Source organism: Hemiscyllium ocellatum, chromosome 12 (genome assembly GCF_020745735.1).
Source record: "Hemiscyllium ocellatum isolate sHemOce1 chromosome 12, sHemOce1.pat.X.cur, whole genome shotgun sequence".
Taxonomy (NCBI): domain Eukaryota; kingdom Metazoa; phylum Chordata; class Chondrichthyes; order Orectolobiformes; family Hemiscylliidae; genus Hemiscyllium; species Hemiscyllium ocellatum.
The window spans coordinates 49,070,035-49,092,798 of NC_083412.1; the positions used below are offsets into that span (position 1 = coordinate 49,070,035).

General features: G+C 39.6%; 1 protein-coding gene across 2 annotated transcripts in view; it reads left to right on the plus strand.

The window, feature by feature from the left end:
* The window catches only part of LOC132820746 (nectin-1-like), a 54,687-nt gene extending 32,343 nt beyond the window's left edge, over window positions 1–22,344 (plus strand). Inside the window, exons 1-6 of one of the 2 annotated variants that reach the window (XM_060833019.1) lie at window positions 3,692–3,885; window positions 10,010–10,345; window positions 11,951–12,283; window positions 14,373–14,490; window positions 20,876–20,936; window positions 22,236–22,344. In XM_060833019.1, coding sequence (XP_060689002.1) covers window positions 3,843–3,885; window positions 10,010–10,345; window positions 11,951–12,283; window positions 14,373–14,490; window positions 20,876–20,891 — 846 coding nt within the window. In that variant the 5' untranslated portion in view covers window positions 3,692–3,842 and the 3' untranslated portion in view covers window positions 20,892–20,936; window positions 22,236–22,344. Of the gene's footprint in view, window positions 1–3,691; window positions 3,886–10,009; window positions 10,346–11,950; window positions 12,284–14,372; window positions 14,491–20,875; window positions 20,937–22,235 lie in introns of those variants that run through there. The other variant, XM_060833020.1, reaches the window with a different exon arrangement.
* Window positions 22,345–22,764: the final 420 nt, after the last annotated feature.

Sequence of the window (22,764 nt, forward strand, 5' to 3'; positions counted from 1 at the left end):
CTTTGAGGGATCTGTGTACTTGCAAACCCAGATTCCTTTGTTCTTCTACACTGCCAAGAATCCTATCTTCAATCCTACATTCAGCGTTCGAGTTCGAACTTCCAAAATACATCACTTCGCAATTATCCAGGTTGAACTCCATCTGCCATTTCTCAGCCCAGCTCTGCATCCTAGCTATGCCACACTGCAGACTGCAGTAGCCCTCAATACTATCGACGACACCTCCAACCTTTGTGTCATCTGCAAATTTACTAACCCACCCGTCAAACCTCCTCACCAAGTAATTTATAAAAACTACAAAGAGCAGAGGCCCAAGAACAGAGCCCTGCGGGACCCCACTCAACACTGTCTTCCAAGCAGAACATGTTCCACCTACAACCACTCTCTGCCTTCTGTCAGCCAGCCAATTCTGAATCCAGATAACCAAATCTCCCTGTATCCCATACTTCCTGACTTTATGAATGATAGCACACCTTTGTTGAACATGTAACATCTGAAGTGGATGAGACTGATTCGAACTAACCTAAAATGATCTGACCTCCCTTTTCAGACTTGCATGATCCTTCTTGAACTTCTTGGCATGATTGATCAAGTCCTCTTAATGCCTTTGCATTGTTGTGCAGCCAGGTGGAACTACTCATTCTTGGAGGCTGCATAATTGATTCCAGAGTATCCTAAAGATAATTCTCTTTTTAGGAACAGGAGGAAGCCGTTCAGTCCCTTGTCATTAAATAAGATCATGGTTGATCTCTGGCCTAACTCCATATGCCTGCCTTGGGCTCATATCTCTTGATATTCTTGCTTATAAAAACATTCCCGCTCCCACACAATTTTCTCTGCTGTCCAACAAAGATTTATGCTTTACCTCCATTTGTTTCTCACCTATGTGCCATCATGGTAGACATGAGGGGCATTTAAGGGACCTTTAAGTAAGCATATGAATATGCAAGGATGGAGGAACATGGACCAATGGCAGTCAAATGGGATTAGTTTAATTTGGCATTATTTTTGGCATAACATTGTGGGTCAATGGGTCCTTCCTGTGCTGTAACTTTCTATGTTCTAGGAGAAAGTGAGGACTGCAGATGGTGGAGATCAGAGTTGAGAATGTGGTGCTAAAAAAGCACAGCATTTCAGGCAGCATCAGAGGAACAGGAAAATCAACGTTTTGGGCATAAGCCCTTCATCATGAAGGAGGCTTGTGGACCGGGGGTGCTGAGAGATAAATGGGAGGGAGGTGGGGTTGGGGGAAGGTAGCTGAGAATGAAGGTGGGGGAGAAGATGATTGTTAGGAAAGAAGGGGGGAGTGGATAGGTGGGAAGGATGTTGGAAAGGTCAAGAGGGCTGTGCCGAGTTGGAGACTTGGGACTGGGATAAGGTGAGGGGATACCCACACCAACCAACCCCACTGCCCTTTGGCTGAACAATTTAACTTCCCCTCCCACTCCACCAAGGACATGCAGGTCCTGGGCCTCCTCCATCACCAAACCCTAACCACCAGACATTTGGAGGAAGAATGACTCATCTTCTGCCTTGGGACACTGCAACCACACAACTTCCTTTCATTTTCACCCTATGAAAGCATTTGCATGCTCCATGAACTAGAACAAAGTTTTCTGCAAGTTTTTTTTTCTGCAGCAGGGTCTTATTCAATCACTAGAACCAATTTTTTTTACAGAGCTCGATGGTATAATGCATTGTTTCGAATTGTTCAAAAATTCATATCTGTTTAAAACAAGGAAGTCTCACCAGGATCAACTTGGATTTCACCAGTTTCATCATTTCCAACCACCCCCCCCCCCCCCCATCTTACCCCAGTCCCAAGCCTCCAACTCCACACCACCCTCTTGACCCATCCCTCCCATTTATCTGTCACCACTGCAGATGCTGGAGGTCAGAGACAAGATTTGGTTTGGTGCTGGAAAAGCACAGCAGGGCAAGCAGCATTCGAGAAGCAGGGAAAATCAACGATTCGGGCAAAAGCCCTTCATCAGAAAAGCTTTCAGTGTATTATTGAGTTTCCTTCGGCATTCATCTTAACAAAAGATTTGTGCGAAGATTTGTAGCTCGGGTGCTCGTTGTTGTGGTTCTGTTCACCGAGCTGGAAGTTTTTGTTGCAAACGTTTAGTCCCCTGGCTAGGCGACATCATCAGTGCTTTGGAGCCTCCTGCAAAGCGCTTCTTTGATGTTTCTTCCAGTATTTATAGTGGTCTGTCCTTGCCGCTTCCGGGTGTCAGTTTCAGCTGTCCGCTGTAGTGGTTGGTATATTGGGTCCAGGTCGATGTGTTTGTTGATGGAGTTTGTGGATGAATGCCATGCCTCTAGGAATTCCCTGGCTGTTCTCTGTCTGGCTTGCCCTATGATAGTAGTGTTTTCCCAGTCAAATTCATGTTGCTTGTTGTCTGGGTGTGTGGCTACTAGGGATAGCTGGTCATGTCGTTTCGTGGCTAGTTGATGTTCATGGATGCGGATTGTTAGCTGTCTTCTTGTTTGTCCTATATAGTGTTTTGTGCAGTCCTTGCATGGTATTTTGTAAACTACATTAGTTTTGCTCATGTTGGATATCGGGTCCTTCGTTCTAGTGAGTTGTTGTCTGAGCGTGGCTGTTGGTTTGTGTGCCATTATGTGTCCTAAGGGTCGCAGTAGTCTGGCTGTCAGTTCTGAAATGCTCCTGATGTATGGTAGTGTGGCTAGTCCTTCTGGTTGTGGCATGTCCTCATTCCGTGGTCTGTCTCTTAGGCATCTGTTGATAAAGTTGTGCGGGTATCCGTTTTTGGCGAATACCTTGTATAGGTGTTCCTCTTCCTCTTTTTGCAGTTCTGGTGTACAGCAGTGTGTTGTGGCCCTTTTGAATAGTGTCCTGATGCAGCTTCGTTTGTGTGTGTTGGGGTGGTTACTTTCATAGTTTAGGACTTGGTCTGTGTGTATCTGACAGCCAGACTACTGCGACCCTTAGGACTCATAACGGCACACAAACCAACAGCCACGCTCAGACAACAACTCACTAGAACAAAGGACCCGATATCCAATATGAGCAAAACTAATGTAGTTTACAAAATACCATGCAAGGACTGCACAAAACACTATATAGGACAAACAGGAAGACAGCTAACAATCCGCATACATGAACATCACCTAGCCACGAAACGACACACCAGCTATCCCTAGTAGCCACACAAGCAGACAAGCAACATGAATTTGACTGGGAAAACACTACTATCATAGGGCAAGTCAGACAGAAAACAGCCAGGGAATTCCTAGAGGCATGGCATTCATCCACAAACTCCATCAACAAACACATCGACCTGGACCCAATATACCAACCACTACAGCGGACAGCTGAAACTGACACCTGGAAGCGGCAAGGGCAGACCACTATAAATACGGAAGAAACATCAAAGAAGCGCTTTGCAGGAGGCTCCAAAGCACTGATGATGTCGCCTAGCCAGGAGACTAAACGGTTGCAACAAAAACTTCCAGCTCGGTGAACAGAACCACAACTTAACAAAAGAACCTGCAGTTTAACAGGTACGCGGAACTTCTCTCCCTCTTCCCGATTTGGCAGCTGACTAACCTCACCCCCTACTGAAAGACATGTGAACTATTTGGTTAAATCCAGCTGCTATAATTTAAATCAAACAGCCGTGCACATGATAGCGTTATTTCCTCCAACGCAGAGGGGTTACTGAAGCATAAAGAATACAGTAAATGAAACTGAAAGAACGCCTTTGGTATTGTTTTCACCAAGTTGGGACTCTCCAGTATAGTACCCCTGGTTCATTAATGTGTTGTTGTTGCTAGTCCCTGAAAACTCCTTCCTGGAGCTGGGTGAACGTTTGCAGATGAAACTTTTTATCTTCGGACTGTTGGTTACTGTTATAGACGGTGAGACTTCTGTTTTAAACGAATATATATTTTTGAACAGTTCAAAGCGATGCATTATATCATCGATCTCTGTTTTGAAAAGTCAGGCTCTAGTGATTAAATGAGATCTTATTGCAGAAAAAAAAAATGCAGAAAACTTTGTTCTAGTTGATGGAGCAAGCAAATGCTTCCATAAGGTGAAAACGAAAGGTCGAACTTGGTAAATTAACATGAGTTAAATTGCTGTAATAATGGGGATGAATAGTTACATTAAAATTACGATAATGTATGTATTGGATGTTGTCATGAAGACTTAAGCTTATTTTCAAAAGTGGAGCATTTTAACATTAGAGTAGGACGAGCAGGACAATGCAATCTATCCATTCGCTGTACTAGTGGTTGGTCTTGCCTAAGCCCCAAATGAAAACTTCGGTGAAATGCAATCTTATATGAGGAATAACTTTTGTTCAAACAGCCCTTGTTCTGTAACCTCCCTATTTAGCAGTCAGAAGCTTCACGTTCAATTCCTACTAGATTGAGAGGGAAGGTGTGTTCATTCTTTTCCAAGCAGATTGAGTTTCAACTTGTAAATGCTTATAACACATGCCAGTCGCAGGCGGTAAGAATCAGAGGGATTCTCAGTCAGTCAGCTGCAGAACACAATGAACACATTCATTGTACCCTGTCATGCAAAACAGTGTACCAGTACAGAACTCCATGGCTGCAAATGCTCTTTCAGAAATAGTGTCATTCAGAGAGGCTAATGCTAATGTCTTGAGCATCCCTGATTTGTTTTTTTCTCATGCCATTATTTGACCATGTAAACAAAGGAGAACTATTTAAGCTGCTGAACAAAATGTTTTGCCTGCTGAAGCTGCTCAATGCTATTTTATGAAAATATGATGAGAATAGTCAGCTTAGGATAACATCAGAATCCTTTGAAATCTGAAATGGGGTCAAACAATGTTAAAGTCTGACACCAATGATCTTTGGTATATTCTTTTGTTATTGTTAGAGTTGTCATATGCCATCACCTTCAGAGGGTGTCTATATAAACACTAGAATGATAGAAAATTGTCCAGCCTAGGATCCAAGAAGAAGGATCAAAAAGTGTGGTGCTGGAAAACACAGCAGCTAGGGGGTGGAGTTGACATGGTCAGCCACAGGGCGGTGGGGCTGTTTGGTGTGTGTATCCCAGAGAGCTGTCAATGTGGTCTCCTCTACATTGGGAAGACAGGATGCCAACTCGTGAAACATTTCAGGGAACATTTCTGGGATACATGCCCTCTGTCCTGTGGCCAACCATTTCAATTCCCCCTTTCACAGGACGTGCAAGTCCTGCGCTTCTTTCATCACTAAATCCAAGCTACCAAACGACTGAAGGAAGAACGCCTCATCTTCCACCTCGGGACCCTCCAACCAAATGGCATCAACATTGACTGCATTAGTTTCCAAATCTCCCCTCCCACATCTCATTCCAGATCCAACTCTCAACCTCAGCACCGTCCTCTTGACGTGTTCCACCTGCCCATCTTCCTTCTCACCTATCCCCTCCACCCTCCCCACTGATCTATCACAATTACCCCCCCAACTGCATCCAACTATCACTTTCCCAGCTACTTCCCCCCCAGCCCCACCCCCCCACCCCATCCCCCATTTACCTCTCTGTCTCCTTCCTCTTGCACATTCCTGATGAAGAGCTTATGCCTGAAATGTTGACTCTCCTGCTCCTCAGATGCTGCCTGGCCTGTGCTTGTCTAGTGCCACACTTCTTTACTCTGACTCTCCAGCATCTGCAGTTCTTAATTTCTACAAGAGGAAAGGTCCACTGTGAGCCTTTCAGGGACTTGCTATATGCTGATGATGTCCCAGTGGCATTCCATACTGAATGATGCCATTGTCATAGGGCAGAGCAATAGATGATCCAGGGAACCACTTCTGCCCATTTTGAGAATCTTTTCATGGTTTCTGCTCTTGCTTGCTTGGCTGCCATCAAGTGAAACATATGTCAAAAAAATATTGTCATCAGGAAATACTTTGATGTAATTTTAAAAACACTCAATTGTGTCAATCTATCAGCTGTAACACAACTTGACACTGAATTATGTTTGAAAGACGTGTGGAACCTATATGCTGTTATAGCTTAGTGTATGATTCCTTACAAAGCTTTATAAAAATTAAACATTTTAAAAATGTACCTACTGTATCCAAACAAAAGTTAATTTTAAGAGACTCCATAAGGTCCTATTGATCAAAATCCAGTGCTTCTAGCTTTCTGTATTCTCAGAACAGGATGCATTTGAATTTGCTTGGAAGGAAGTACTCTGGAACATTCCATATATGTCGGAATACAATGGAGGAAATGTGTGAGGTCATGCACCTTGGTAAGAAGAATAGAGACGTAGACTGTTTTCTAAATGGAGAAAAACTTTGGAAATCTGAAGCACAGAAGGGACTTTGTCTTAGGATAGACTACAAGAGAATGGATATCCTGCTGAGGCTGAATAAAGCTGTATTTGGCACATTCTGAGCAGTTTTGGAGCCATGCATAAGCAAGGATGTACTGGCCTTGGAAGGGTCGAGAGGAGGTTCGCAAGAATCATCCTATGAGGAGCAGTTGAGAACTCTGGGTCTGTATTTGATGGAGTTTAAAAAGATGAGGGAGGATCTCATTGAGATTTACAGAATACGAGAGGCTGGATAGAGTCCAAGTGGAGAAAATTTGAGGGCACAGCCTCAATGTGAAAGATTAAGAGGAATTTCTTCATCTGAGGCTTGTGAATCTGTAGAATTTAATGCTACAAAAGGCTGTGAAGGACAAGCTCATTGAGTGTCTTTAAGACAGAGATAGATAGATATATAGGTTCTTGATTAGTAAGGGGATCAAGAGTTACTGGGGAGAAGACAAGAGAATGGGTTTGAGAAACATATCAGCCATGATTGAATAGTCAAGTGGATTCAGTGGGCCAAATGACCTAATTCTGCTCCTATATCTTATGGTCTTATGGTTTATGCTTCCCTGAAACATAACATTATAGATTTATAGCATCATACAAGACGGAAACAGACCCTTTAGTCCAACTCATTCACGCCAACTAAGCTTCCCAAACTAAACTAGTCCCATTTTCCTGTGTTTGACCCATATCCCTTTAAATATCCCCTTTCATGCACCTGTCCAAATGTCTTTTAAATGTCATAACTGTACCTGCATCTACCACTTCCTCTGCATTTATTCTGTGTACGCACCATCTGCTGTGTGAAAATGTTGCCCCTCAAATCCTTTTCAAATGTTTCTTCTTTCACCTTAAAATTATAGTTTTGAACTCCCCTACCATAAGGAAAAGACCATTGTTCTTCATCCTAACCATATCCCTCATGATTTTAATAAACCTCTATAAGGTCACCCCTCAAGCTTCTATGCTCCAGTGAAAATGGTCCCAGCCAATCCAGCCTCTCCTTCCAACTCAAATGCTCTGCACTCTCTCCAATTTAATAATATCCTTCCCATAGCATGGTGACCAAAACTGTACACAGTACTCCAAAAGTGGCTTCACCATTGTCCTGTACAACCATAACATGACATCCCAATTCCTGTACTCAGATCAATGAAGGCAAGCGTGCCAAATGCCTTCTTTATGACCCTATCTATTTCTGACACAATCTTCGAGGAAGTAGTTATCTGAACCCCTAGGTCTCTCTATTCAACAACACTCCCCATTAACTATGTGTTTTCTGGAATTAAACATGAGTTCAAGTGTGTTGTATCTGGGCAATAGCCCATAAATTCTGCCAGTCCTGGCATTTTTGTTTTGCTCCATGCAATTTGTTTTATTCGCATATAGTAATGTAAGCCTTGTGTTAAAAGTCAATAAATGCAGAAAAAATAAATTTGATAATGGAGGGGATATAGTATGTGGATCTTGGTAATATGGTCTGAAAGAAGAGAAAGAGCAAGGAAAAACACAATAGAGTATTGCCAGATTAGAGTCTGAGTAAAGATATTCAAACCATGAAGTGGATTGCTTAAGCAAGGTTATTTACCAATCATCCAATGCTAGGTCTTTATACTATCCACTGTTTTAAAGTTGAAGATGTATTCATCTCAACTAATCTCACATTGCAACAATCTTTTGAGTAGAAGATCAGATAATCTTGCACAAGACCCCAATGGAGATAGATGAGTCATCATCTCAGGCTCCTGATATTTATAATTATGCCCAACTAGAATTTGCTATCGTGCAATAAATTACACTATGCAAGACAGGTGCCTCTTCTCCTTCAGAGTCTAGTGTCTACCCTCTACCACTATTAATTGAAAAGTGACAGTGAACTACACCAAGCACAAGCCATCAGTGGTTAGTACCCAGAGTCCAATATGATATCCTCCATTGCAGTCTCTGATTGTCTTGAAATCATGTATGTACATTCTTAAGGATTCATTTCTTACTGGCAATCACTACAACCTTGATACAAGACATGATTTTTGTCACATCATCTTGTAATCAGCTTGCAAGCCACAGGAACCCAGATAAGCAGTTGTGTATGGTTGATACATTTACAATAAGAAAAATAACATAACACCAATCTTCCAGGATTGATCTGAAATGTCTAGAAATTAAAAATAATCTCCATAACATTGCTCAGAGAAGCCTTGAGTGGTGGGAGGTGTGGGGTTGTTAATCAGAGATGTAAAACAAATTGTCCTGAAGAACATGAATGTACTAGTTCCCAAACTTTTTGAGATGGAGAAAATGGGCTGTTTGATTGGGCATGGAAGATCAAGCAATGGAACCTATAGGAATATAGCCAATCTTGTTGAGAACCCTATTTGGCTCATTATTTTCCTTAATTTGCAGAGGATCTTTGCTGCAATAACAACCTAGCCATCTTTTCCACAGTGCAGCTGGAATTTCAAGCCCAGCTAATGGTAGACTCCTTCCTAATAGTGTTAATTTTGCTGAAAGTCTTCTGTGCATGCGAGTTGAACCCCAAAGTGTTTGGGTTTGTGCTAATACCAGGGATCAAGTGAGCTGGTCTAACACTGGTGCTGGAAGATAATCTTGAACTAAGAATTATTTGTTCCTGGTTGTGTATGGTAATTGTCTAGTAAAGGTATCAATCAAAGTTGTTACTTTGAATCAGAAAACTTCTACATGGTTTCTGCACGAATAGTTCAGCTCGGAACGTAGACTGTGCTTACATGAATTAAACAATTTCCAATGTCATTTGTTGTGAATGACAGTGAGTTATCTAAACAGACAGGTGCAAGTTTTTCAAGCTCACATGTAAGCACAAAGGAAATATTTTCCAGCTGATACACCAGAATCTAATAATGTTTGAAGAAACAGTTTGTTTAGATATAATAATTTGAGTAAAAGTTTAATGTGCATTGTCATTAATATAAATTACTTCAGTATTTCAGAATTTTCCAAGTGCTTTACAGTCAGTTAAGAGTAGTTGAATATATTAACTGTTGGAAAGTAGGAAATGCAACAGGCAATTTTTGCAAACAAGTGTCCTCCAAACAGTAATTCAATAATGGTTAGCTAATCTGTTTCAACGATATGGGGGTGGCATGGTGACTAGTGATTTGCTGCCTCACACCACCGGGGACCTGGGTTTGATTCCAGACTTGGGACGACTGTCTGTGTGGAGTTTGCATGTTCTCCCAGTGTCTGTGAGTTTCCTCCAGCGCTCTGGTTTCTTCCCACAGTCTAAAGATGTGCAGATTAAGTGGATTGGTCACCCTAAATTGCCCATTGGTGTCTAGGAATGTGTAGACAAGTTGAGTTAGCCATGGTAAATACTGGGATAGGGTGGGATGCTCTTTGATTTGATGGGCCAAATGGCCCCTTTCTGCACTGCAGGGATTCTATGGTTCTATATTATTTGAAGGATCAATATTATCCTGGACACAGGCTAACCTGTTTGATCTTTTACAAATAGTGCTCTGGCATCTCTTATATTACCTGAGAGGCAGATGGAAGCTTGCATTGATTTATCATCTCTTTTGACTCCAACATATGATTGCTGAGCCATGGTTGGTTCACTACAATTTGAAAACCGCTGAATAATTTAATATTGAAACTCCACAGATGGTATGGAAGTATTTACGTGTTTTGCTATATTTTTCTTGCATTCACAGGAAATCTTCCAAATGTGGAGACCGAGGAGACTGTGACAGCACTTTTAGGTGGAAATGTTACCTTCAACTGCACTTTACATTTTAAAGATATTGTACAAGTCACCTGGCAAAGGTTACGTGGTCAATCTAAGGATAATATTGCCACATTTAGTGAAAAAAATGGAGCTTATATACTTGAGTCGTTTAGTGGTAAAGCTGCCTTCATCCAATCAAAACTGCAAGTGTCCACTCTTGTAGTGTCTGGAGTAATGCTTGAAGATGAAGGATGTTATAAATGTATTTTCACTACATTCCTTGCTGGCCATAAGACTGGGACAACCTGCCTGATTGTGCTTGGTAAGACTAACACAGATAAGAATATGAGAAAGTTTGAAATCAAAACGATTGTTTGTGCACCAAACCATCTCCTTTCACAGTCCATATATGACTACATCAGTCAGGATTTTCTCATTCAACAACCAAGGTCACACTTTCCCCCCTTTGTGAATTAATTAGATCTCTTCAATTCTCTCGACATTTAACTGATTAATTTTCTTTCTAATTGCAATTATTGACCTGAAATTCATAATTTCTTTGTCCCACATATCCACTATCACATGTGGACAAAGTAAAATTACATGAAACTTGCTTCCTGTTTGAATTCAGTAATCTATTTATGCATATCTTACTTTTTCCCTTGAAATAGTTTCAACGTTACAATGTAAAGCATGTTTTACATCTTGAAAGTTGCATACATTGTCTATTTCCATTGAAAGTTGTATAAATGTTAATGTCTTGATTCCAGCTTAATTATAATGATTTACGATTTAGAAGTTGAAATATCTAATTTGCTAAAAGGAAAAATATATCTGAGCAGTGAATCAGAGGTTCAACACAGTTTCTGCTCATCAATGTAAGCAGGCTGTTTTGCATTTCTGTCCCAGAGAACATGTTAAGAAACACACACTTTAAAAGCATCAGAATAATACCAGATATTTCTGTCACAGCTCACTAACAAACTCTTAACAAGCAACAGCCAAATTGCCACAAAAATCAGTCTCAATACTTTTCCTGAAATTTTTGGTAGGAATTGGAAAGTACCACAGAAACTTGGGGGAAACATATTAAATTTATTATTTAATTTTCTATCAGTTTTTCTTTGCCATTAATGCTGCTAAATCTGGCCAGAAATAATATTACAGACCTTAAGGCATTGTAGTTTGAATTGAAAGAATAATTGGATCAATTATAATGCAGTAACGTGGGACCAAAAAATGCTGAAAAATACACAGAATTTAGGAAAGTGGATGATATTTCAAGCACATGGGCCTTAAAATTAATCCTTACATAATGAGAAAGCCAAATATAATTGAGCCTTGTTTTTAATCAAACTGTGGCCAACAGGATAGTGGAGATGGCAGTCATACACAATGGATAAGGTAATCTTCCCACTGAAGATGATGTTCAATACTTCTATTCCTTCTGACTATATTCAGAAAAAGAAGCAAAGGCTTTGGTAATAGCATCTTACAGAATATAAAACCTTTTGGTTTGCCGGTCGTGAATTGAGAAAATGGATGAATAAATAATCTGTTCTAATGTAGTTGGCAGGGGCATTAATATTGACCAGATGGTAAACCTGCCCATTCTTCATCAAGCATCATAGTATCTCTTATTTTCTACAGAAAAGGTAGATGATGCCAGTATCTAGCATCTTACCTGAAAGACAGCAGCTCCAATAGTGCAGTAGTCTCTCAGTACACAACTGACAGGGGCAGAGTCAGTTTCCAGAATGCAACTTGAACCAACTCTGACTCAGAGGTGAGCATGCCCCAGCTGAAACCCACTGATATAATTGTCCACTGCAGTATGAAAACTTCAAAATGTTTCAGGGATAAATACTTTGCTGAAAATTATTTATGTAACAATTTATACTGTTTATTTTTTCTTTCCATTTCACAGAAAAGGATGTAAATGTGGAGACACAGAATATCACAGCAGTTTTAGGTGGAAATGTAACCTTCAGCTGTACTTCATATTCAAAAGATATTCGACAGGTCACTTGGCAGAAGTTAAATGGCCAATCGGAGGATAATATTGCTACATTTAGTGAAACAAATGGAGGCAATTTTTCTGTGCCATTTAGTGGTAGAGCTGTTTTCAAGCCAACAAAGGTACAAGTATCAACCATTATACTGTCTGGGGTAAGGCTTGAAGATGAAGGATGTTATCACTGTATCTTTAATACATCAAGAACTGGCCAAAACATCGGGAAGACATGCCTCACTCTACGTGGTAAGACTGACTATAAATAAGTATATTTAAAAAGCTTGAATCCAGGAAAGTGAACTTCATTACAGTATCAATGAGTTAAATAAAAAACAAAATTACTGTAAATATTTAGCAGATCAGAAATTGTCTATGTAGGATATGATTTAGAGTTTACAATTCACATTGTTGACCTTATGCCAGTACTCTTATCTTCCATTCTGCCATAAAAATGTTTAATGACTTCTCCCAGACCAGTCTTTGAGCCACGCATTCACTTCTCTAATTTCATGTCCTCTATGATAATTTACAGGAAGTTCAGGTAATAATCCAGAGTTTATAAACTTCAAGGTTTTGCATTTTAATTTAACACTGTGCTTCTCATATTCTCTCTTACTCCTGGTACTTCTCTTTCTCAGGGTTTCCACAATCTGCATTTTCTGATCACTACTTTATATGTGAGGAAACCTGAAATGTGATTGACATAAGTCAAGCTTCCTTTGTTTCTCCTAGACAAAGCAGGAAATTGGCCCGTGACATATTTTAAACTTTTCCCTGCTGCTGGCGCCAGTATCTTGGCAATATTACAGTGCACTGCATGCAAAATTCAATTAAAGAGGAGATAGACTTTTTCTTATTTTCTTTGATCTCCCGATGAAGTAATTTCTTTGTAAATTTTAAATCAAAATGTAGATAAAGGTGGTGGGAAAAAATGATTTCCATTTAAAAAAAAATAATTTCTGGAACAATATTTACATGTTAAAATTACTAAATGACTAACTTGAAACCAGGATTATCTGATCCAAATTCATAGCCAATAATACTACAAGAAGAAAAATAACACACAATGAGCAGAAATTTTCAGATGGCATGGTTTCCTGTGCCATCAAAGATTCGGCAGAGAATGTAATGCATTCCCATTGATCAGGATGTCCCATAGTCGTTGAACACACAGGAGTTCAATTGGCTGGAGGTGGAATACCCACCTTTTACTCAGGTAGAATTGCCACTTCAAAACTGACTCAATCTGATTGGTTGGCAGCTCTGTTGGTACTTCAACACCACCAATAGTGATTATCAATGGTGGGAATACCGGCAGTCCTCCAATTTAAAATGCTGCAATCCAAAATGTGGAGTCTTGTTGCCAGGACATTTATTTGGGTTTTGCCTCCGACAGGGTATTTTACCTGATGTGGGAATGCTAATGTTAACTCTTGTAACACTTGAAAATAGATGTAGATACTGTGGTTTTGAATAATCCAAGAGTAAAAAAATGAGGTCTGCAGATGCTGGAGATCACAGCTGAAAATGTGTTGCTGGTCAAAGCACAGCAGGCCAGGCAGCATCTCAGGAATAGGGAATTCGACGTTTCGAGCATAAGCCCTTCATCAGGATCCTGATGAAGGGCTTATGCTCGAAACGTCGAATTCCCTATTCCTGAGATGCTGCCTGGCCTGCTGTGCTTTGACCAGCAACACATTTTCAGCTTTGAATAATCCAACAATAGTTTATTACAACTCATCTATATATAGACCAGAAGCTCACACAGGAGGTTATCTAGTATGGTGGCGAAATGTCTGAAAATGAACCTTGCAGCTCAACAAGCAAACTTACGTCCAGAATACATACAAATATTACATTCACAGGCACATCAGTTTGGACTCATATTAAACTATTACGTTAAAGAGGAAACAGCATAGCATGCTATACTGTAAATGATTCCCAGGATAGGAGGGAATCTGAGATTCTTATAACCTTCGGTCTCACACTTTGATGCTATCATGCATTCATTAGGATATCATGAGTATCTCTCTTTGAAGTATACTGACCGTAAGACACAACACGACATACAGAATGGAAAACCTGGACATGATGGGTAGAGGGGTCGTAATGGCAATATCAGGCACGGAAGGAGTATCCAGGGTGGAGAAACCTCACCTGAGGCCCATGTCAGGTGATATAAGGGGCTTCCTCCCCATCTGTAATCTGCTCCCAGCAGACTCGTCTGTAAAATTTCTGATAGATGAGGTTTGCAAGAAATGGTCTCCCATTCCCTGAGTATTTAATTCCAATTTTCAACTATGCCACTTATATTTTCATTTTTTTCTCCCTGTAGCACACACATCAATTAACTCCCGTCACCATATTTGGATTGTTGTTGTACTGGTAACAATTCTGACAGTTGTACTTGTGTTCAGTTGCCACTGCTACAAAAAGAGAAGATGCCAGCTAAGGTAAGGTAACTTCATCGATTTACACAATTTTCTGGAAAAGGAGAGTGTTGTGCAGTTTATTAGATTGTTGTTTCCCTTGGACCTCAGTTCAAAATATTTTTTTTGCCCAAGAACTGGTGTAAGCGTGATCTCTCAATGGTAACCAGGCATCTGGTGACTTTCATGAATGACAGAACCAACAGTGGATCTCTTTGGAGAAATGTAAGGAGAGGGAAAGAAACAAATGACAGAAATAAATCAGGTGAAAACAGTTCAAACAGGAACAAGAACCTGCAGGAATGAAACTCTCAATTTCAGTTGTTTCTTTCTGGGTTTAGAGAGATCAAGTGACAATGCAAGAACATAAATCTCATTATTAGAAAGGGTCTTACTGTTATGTACCAGCCCCAGATCACTAGGAAATTGTCCATTTCACAAGATTAATGGCAGACTGGCACAAATCTTCCTGGCAATTTGCAAATCAAGGCAATCTTCCTCACTATGAATTGTTGGGTTATTTATATACTAAGAATGATTGCAATAACTTTAAACTTGCAATAACTCTTTCAGCAAATTCAGGGCTAGTATTTTACAATATTAATGTTGTTTGAGTACATGTTAAAATCAATCTTAAATTTAAGAAAATCCTAGTTGCTAAGTTTTATTCCAGGTAATGAGATGAATGAGAAGACTAACTTACTGCTTCAGAAATATGGCTTGAGACATTTTAATTCAGAGGTCTCTCTGAAATCCCACAAAATGTATGAGAGCATCAACATGGGAAATCAACAAGAATCATTTGGTCTGTGTTTGTTTTGCAGATTCCACTTATATAGAAACTAGGGAGGGCTCTGTGGTAGAATTGATTAAGCTTTCCTTAGGTTTGAGGGTTTTAAGCCAGTTGTGATAAAATTGCATAATGATATGCAGATATTCTTAAAGCCATTGCAGTGCCTTTAATTGAGTCCAGCTTATCTTGCAATCTCAGAGCTTCTTCCTCCATGTTAGGTCTCAGAAAAGGATGGTGCATAAGATGTAAAACATTAGGATTCTTGTTGTGGGGTTTTGTAGGGCATGGATTGGTGATTAATGTTGAGTGAAGGGTTTAGGGTCAAGACTACCTTTTTCAATATAAAAAGGCCATTCTGAACATAATTACATAGTTTGCAGTTTTGTAAATAGGCCAACTCTTACTTCCTATCACCTGCTGCTTATTTACATTGCTAGTGACAAGTGGGTGTGTGGTGCAGAATGCCCTAGATAAGGCTGAACAGATGCACATGAATGATAGCAGGTGTCAGCATTTCATTGGGCCGGTTACACTGTGCATCAATTGAATACCCTTACAGAGTTGGTTGGGTTGACATGAGTGGGTGCAGACTTGCTTTGGAGCGTGGAGGTGCTAACACTCTAGAAACACAACTCAAGTCCTGGGAAGGGAAATGTAACTCTGAGTCTAAAAGGCTAGTTAGGTTTCTTCTGAATTTAAATTAGTTACTTTGTGAATGCCAAGAATCGAAGTGTACATATTTTGGAATTTAAAGTGGGATAATATTGATTAATTATTTTTCCTTTCAAATCCCTCAAATATTTAGACTATAAAATATCATTGCCATTATATTCATATCATTTGGCATATGCCAAGTATTTCAGCACTATATTTTAAAGAAATGTATTTATAGCAATTGTACAACATTGCTTATGTGTATTTTAATGATCCTGAATATTTGGCTGCTATTAGTGACCCATTATGGTCATATGGACTTTATTTTGCAACCTGTAGCTTCAAAAACCTCAAATGAAGCAGTTCCCCAAACTAAATAAAATAGTTGTATTTTTCAAGAGATGTGAATACCTGAACCTTTCAGGAATTTCTGTGATTCATACAAATGATTTGTGTTATGGGAGCATTTTATAGATCAAACCTGCAGGAACTAGTTGAATGAACAGCAGTACACTGCATTCCCCTACATAATTACATTATTTAGTATGGAAATTCATAATGGAGAAAGTGAGGACTGCAGATGATAGAGATCAGAGTCGAAGAGTGTAGTACTGCAAAAGCACAGCTGGTCAGTCAGCATCCATCATTCCTGATGTAAAGCTTATGCTCGTGGTGTCGACTTTCCTGCTCCTCAGATACTGCCTGACTGGCTGTGCTTTTCCAACACTACACTCTTTGACTCTGGAAATTCATAATGTATAATTTCTGATGTAGTAATCCTCATTTTTGAATTACTTTTACTGTATCATTTTTACAAACACACAAAGATAAGAAATAGGAACAGTAACAGAGCATTTAGCCCCAGCTCTGCAATTCAATAAAACCCAAGGCTGATCTGAATGTTTTTGTAATTCCACATTTGGAACCATCTTTGAGAACCCATGATTCCCCAAGCTAACAAAAATATATCTGCCTGTGATTTTTGAGAAGATTTGTAGCTCAGGTTGGGGTTCAGGTTGGAAGTTTGCTCGCTGAGCTGGCAGGTTTGTTTTCAGATGTTTCGTCACCATGCTGGGTAACATCATCAGTGAGTTTCTGGTGAAGCACTGGTGTTCTGTCCCACTTGCTATTTGTGTGTCTTGGTCTATTATGGTGGGTGATATCATTTCTGGGTCTTTTTCTCAGAGGTTGGTAAATGGGATCCAAATCGATGTGTTTATTGATGGAGTTCCAGATTGTATGCCAGGCTTTTAGGAATTCCAGTGCATGTCTCTGTTTAGCCTGTCCTAGGATGGATGTGTTGTTCCAGTCAAAATGATGTCTTTCTTCGTCTGTATGTAAGGATAATAGTGATAGTGGGTCATGTCTTTTGGTGGCTGTTTGATGTTCATGTATCCCAGTGGCTAATGTTGCAATTGTACCAGCATCTATCGCTTCCTCTGGCAACTCTTCCCATACATGTACCACCCTCTGCATGAAAAAGTTGCTCCATTTGTCTCTTTTATATCTTTCCCTCTCACCCTAAACCTATACCCTCTAGTTCTGGACTCCCCAACCCAAGGGAAAAGACTTTGCCTATTTACCCAATCCAAGCCCCTCATAAATTTGTAAACCTCTCTAAGGTCACCCCTCCGCCTCCGACGCTCCAGTGGAAATTGCCCCAGCCCCGTCAGCATCTCCCTATAGCTGAAATCTTCCAACCCTGGCAAATCCTTGTAAGTTATTTCTGAACTCTTTCAAGTTTCACAACAGCTTTCCGATAGGAAGGAGACCAGAATTGCACGCATTCCAACAGTGGCCTAACCAATGTCCTGTACAGCCGCAACATGACCTCCCAACTCCTGTACTCAATACTCTGACCAATAAAGGAAAGCATACCAAACACATTCTTCACTATCCTATCTACCTGTGGCTCCACTTTCAAGGAGCTATGAATCTGCACTCATCTGCTTGACTGCAGATCCATTTCCAGGAAGTACCACAAACTTGTGCTCATATTCCTGTTGAGCCAAAATTTACTTGCACTCAATTTGTCACTGAAATCTTGGTATGAAACCTGAGTGCAAAATTAGAAAGAAAGACTTTAGGAACTTGGCCCAAGAAGAGCATTTTTAGATATTTAGGCAAGAGTCAAATTAGACAAAGTGTTTGAAGTCTCTGACATGCCAAAATGCATTGCTATGGCTTCTGCTGACTTCCAGCAAGTGCAGTGTTTCAAGTGGTTATTCAAAAATATGTTTTATTATTGTCAAAAGAGAAAGGAAATGAACAACATGAGATTGAACTATGTTTAGTCTCTTCTTCATTTCTTTTTGGACTGAGCTAAATGTACAACGGGGTTCCCCAGAACTCAGTAAAGGGATCACAGTTAATATTAATATTACATTAATGGCCTAGACTTGGGTTATGTGTCACAATTTAAAAATGTATAGATTTCAAAAAACTTCAGTGCATTATGAATTGTGAGGAGGGTAGAAATTAACCTCAAGAGGACATAGGGCTTATGGACTGGGTGAACATACAACAGATGAGATTTACTACAAAGAAATATAGTGATTAATTTTGGTAGGAAGAACAAGGAGTGAAAAATAAACTAAGGCTACAATTTTACATGGGGTGCAGGAACAGAGAGACCTGAGTGCATATGTGCAGAAATTATTGAATGCACCAGGGAGGAATTGTTTCAAAAAGGCAGACTGGTTTCAAGGCTTCAAAAGAGGAAGAAAATTATGTTAAGTCTTCATACAGCACTGTGTAAGGACCATGTTTTTTTTTAACAAAATCAGAAATTGTTAGAAACACTCAGCAGGCTGGCAGCATCTGCAGAGAGAAAGCAGAGTTATCGTTTCAGATCCAGTGACCCATCTTCAGCACACCCAAAATATTAATTTTGCTTTCTCTCTGCAGATGCTGCCAGACCTGCTGAGTGCTCCTATCAATTTCTGATATCCAGCATCCTTGGTCCTTTGATTTTTTTTTTGTTCCATGTCTTTTTCATTTGTGTTTCTGAAACTTGTGGACTGAATTGAGAAAGAACGTTTCTAAAACTAGTGTTTTGAAAGGATAGCTGTATGTTTTGGAAGCAAGTAACCTGACACCCATGTCAAGCATGTGCAAATAACTATTTGAACAAGCAATAGTTGAAGTTTAAATTGCAGATGATTTGGAGCAGAAAGGTTGTACAGATGATTTGGAGCAGAGGGATTGTACAGATGATATGGAGCGGAGGGTTTGTACAGATGCAGCTTTTGTTGGCAACAAGAAGTTGATTAGTGTATGGACTACTGTCCAGTTATCACTAACAGATATTTTTGCCTGAAAATAAGAATTTTTAAGAATGATTAGTTCTTGGATGAACAAGCAGCTTGGAACTGGGAGCAAGTTGTGGGGAGAGAGAAGATTTTCCCCAGCTCAGGAGCTGTCTTTCAGTTTTGTGCAGTCAAAAAACACACAAACCGGAAGAAAATCAATTACTCTTTCCTGCAATTGTTTAATTATGACTTTTAACTGCTAAGACAGCCAATTTGTGTCCGTTACCAACCAATGCAAGCAATAGAGCAAGGGAACTGAAGCAACGTGCTGGTTAACAGAAGAATCTTAAAGATCATCTTAGCCATAGATCCTGGGACCAAAAGCTACTGTACTATCTTTCCACTTTTCACCCTTTGCCCATAATCTACTTACCCCTTTTGGCATTCTGTCATTTATGTGTGTCTGTGCAAAAGAGGAGTTTATAAGGAGATGAGTGCTTTAATTAGTAGTGTTAATTGCCAATGGTTTATAACTATTTAACTGTAGCTAGGGTCTAATTACTTGTAATAAGTAGTAGTTCTTGTTCAGCACAGAAACGTAGCTTGTGATTTCTACTAACCTGGATATGAAAATCAGTTAAATTGTGAACTTCAAAAAATCTTTAACTTCTGTGACAATTCAATTAAAGTGGAGCTTGATTTCTAGTGCTATATCCCAGTGAGTCATAACAACTGGTAAGACCACAATTAGAGTATTGTATCCAATGGATGAAGGTTTGCTCGCTGAGCTAGAAGGTTTGTTTTCAGATGTTTCGTCACCTTATTGGGTAACATCTGAAAGCAAATCTTCTAGCTCAGTGAGCAAACCTTCATCCAAAACCTCAACTTGAAAGCTTTGGAGAGTGTCCAGAAATAACTTGCGAACATGATCTTAAGAAGGACTTAAATTACAAAGTGAGATTGGAAATCCTAAGGCTGTTCTCTATCAAGAAGGGAAGTTTTGAGAGAATATTTGATAAACTTGTACAAAGCCATGAATGATCTAGATAGAATAGATAGGGAGAAACTGTCCTGCTCAGGAAGGAGTTGAACCCGAGAATACTAATTTGCAATTAACACTCAAAAAGAAGCAGTGGCAAAATGAGTAAAAGCTTTATCAGCTATGAATAGATAGGATCAGAAATTCACTCAGTGAAAGTATGATGCAGAGGCAGATTCAATCAAAAGGGAATTGGATAAAGGGAAACGTAAAGTGGCCATAGTCCTATTGGACCATAGGGCTACTCTCTCATTAGAGAGGTAAGTCAGGTTTAACCTGAGGGCCAACGCACCTCAGGCAATGGGAGAGTTTGAGAAGGACAATTGTTTATGATAACCTCGGCCAGAGTGGGTAATGAACCTATGCTGTTGGCATCACCCTGAAATACAAACCAGCTGTCCAGTCTACTGAGCTAACGGGAACTGTATAAGGACCAATTTTAAAAAGATTAAAAAGTTGTAGGATTGTAAGAAAGAGGCAGGAATGGGACCAATGGAATTGGAGTTGATTCTGAGAGCTGGTGCAGACAAAAAAGGTCAAATTACTTCCTCAGTGCAGTATTCTATGAATTTATGAGCTTCTTCTTAGTACAGCACAATGAGAATTTGCCTTTCATGACCTCGTATCATCTAGACTATCATTTTCTTTTGTTGTTACTCTTCTTCTTGCTAGAAATTGCAAGACGTGATGGAACAGCCCTGCTTCAGAACTTGCCAAAATTCACATTCTTGAGGTAATAGCTACTGTGCAACTCATTAATTCTGATAGCTCTGCTCGGTGTTTAACAACAGCTTTAAACTGGAGAATGAATACATTCTGACAATTAAATCAGTGCTGAATTAACTTCCTTGTCCTAAATGAATTAGTTAGCAACTAAAAATTAAACACAGCCTGAACACCACATCTACATGAGTTCAAATTTATTGGAAAGAATTAGCCCCAGTACAGTGCTTAGACATCTGCAGGTAGATAGAGTAGCAGCAAAAAGAAAGCAGTAACCAATAGATCAACGTCCATTGTATTTGTCAAGACTGCCTTGAGTTTTAGCAACATCCCCAACTTTAAAGGAAACTCGGGTTGAGTTGTTATGACTATTTATTTAGCAGAAATCATTTAAATTCTCAAACAAAAGAAGGAAAAATTTACAGGGGGTGAAAATCAGGTACATTAATCATTAAATTTTTGTTTTACTTAAGGTTTCATAAGCCCTTATATAGAAACTGTGTGTAGTTTAATTAAGCTATTGTCTTCCCCTTGTTTAGGTGGATGGACAGATTGGGGAAAATTATTTAGTAAGTCTAAAATGACTGGAAGAAAAATATCAAGGTGGAGAATGCCTAGGGACTCTGATAAAGTTTTAACTATTATATTGTGAGAATGTGGTAATTATTGTGTAGGCTTAGTTTGCCACTATTACTGAAAGACTTACCATTTACTAACATTGAAAACATCTTGATATCCTTTGGTTTGTCCTAAAAATGCTTCAACACTGTGTAGGGACAGTTGAGTTAAAAAGAAATAAGCCAATTATATCGCTGCATATTGAACAAAAACATTTTGAAGAAATATGAAAGGATAGTATTGAAGGGTTTCTTTTAAAGGCTGTAGCTTTTTTGATATGCTTTTAGAGCATTTGCTATTTCAAACAGAAATATAACCTACTATTATTCAACTTCATTTCTTTCAAAAAGTGGGTGAATACAAAACAATTTGTTCTGTGCAGAATATAATTATTCTGGGTTGAATAATTATACTTGCCTATGAACTTTGCAAGGCCCAATTATAGGTGAAACTCCACTGAACATGGATCTCCAATTGAAAAATTCCTTAACTCCACCCCCTCCCAAGGTACCTGGTTTGCTTTCAGCTATTCCCCACAATCAGTATGACTCCCTTTTGACTTTCCCCTGGCTTTCCCTTTGTTTCACTTGCTCCTGCCCTAGTACAGTTAGAAACAATAACATTTTCACCTTGCCTCAGTTCCAATGGACCATTAAGTTTGAACATTAATTGTCAATTTCTCTCTCAACAGATGCTGCCAGCACTGCTGATCTTCTCCAGAACTTTTGGATTTTATTTCAGGCTCCGCAATATTTTGATTTTACATTAAAGTTTATGAAAACCTTTGATTGCGCACACACATGGGAGTCCCCTTCTTGACCTTCTGGTTGAGTCCAAAGGAATGTAAAACATCGTAAATAAAATAATGCTCTCACTGTTTTCAAAAAACAATTATACGTGATGTTGACTTGCTTGCAGGATTTTCTGGAAATATGACACACTTAGACATCTGTCTGGCTTTCGACTCCACTCCAGACGTTTTAAGTCAGGATATATCCTTCAGCCCTCCAGCCTCCAGAGGTACCCACATGGCAATGGTGCTGTTTGTCCATAGCTGGGAGTTTATTCACAAATGCCAGAATGTGTTTATATGTTAAGGGGCATGAACATTGCATGCAGGCCAAACCTCCTGCAAGTTACTGTGAGAGTTTAGCCTGGAGCTGTGATGCACCCTGTGCCCCTGTATTACCAATCTGCAGCTTGACTGTCCCATTTTGATT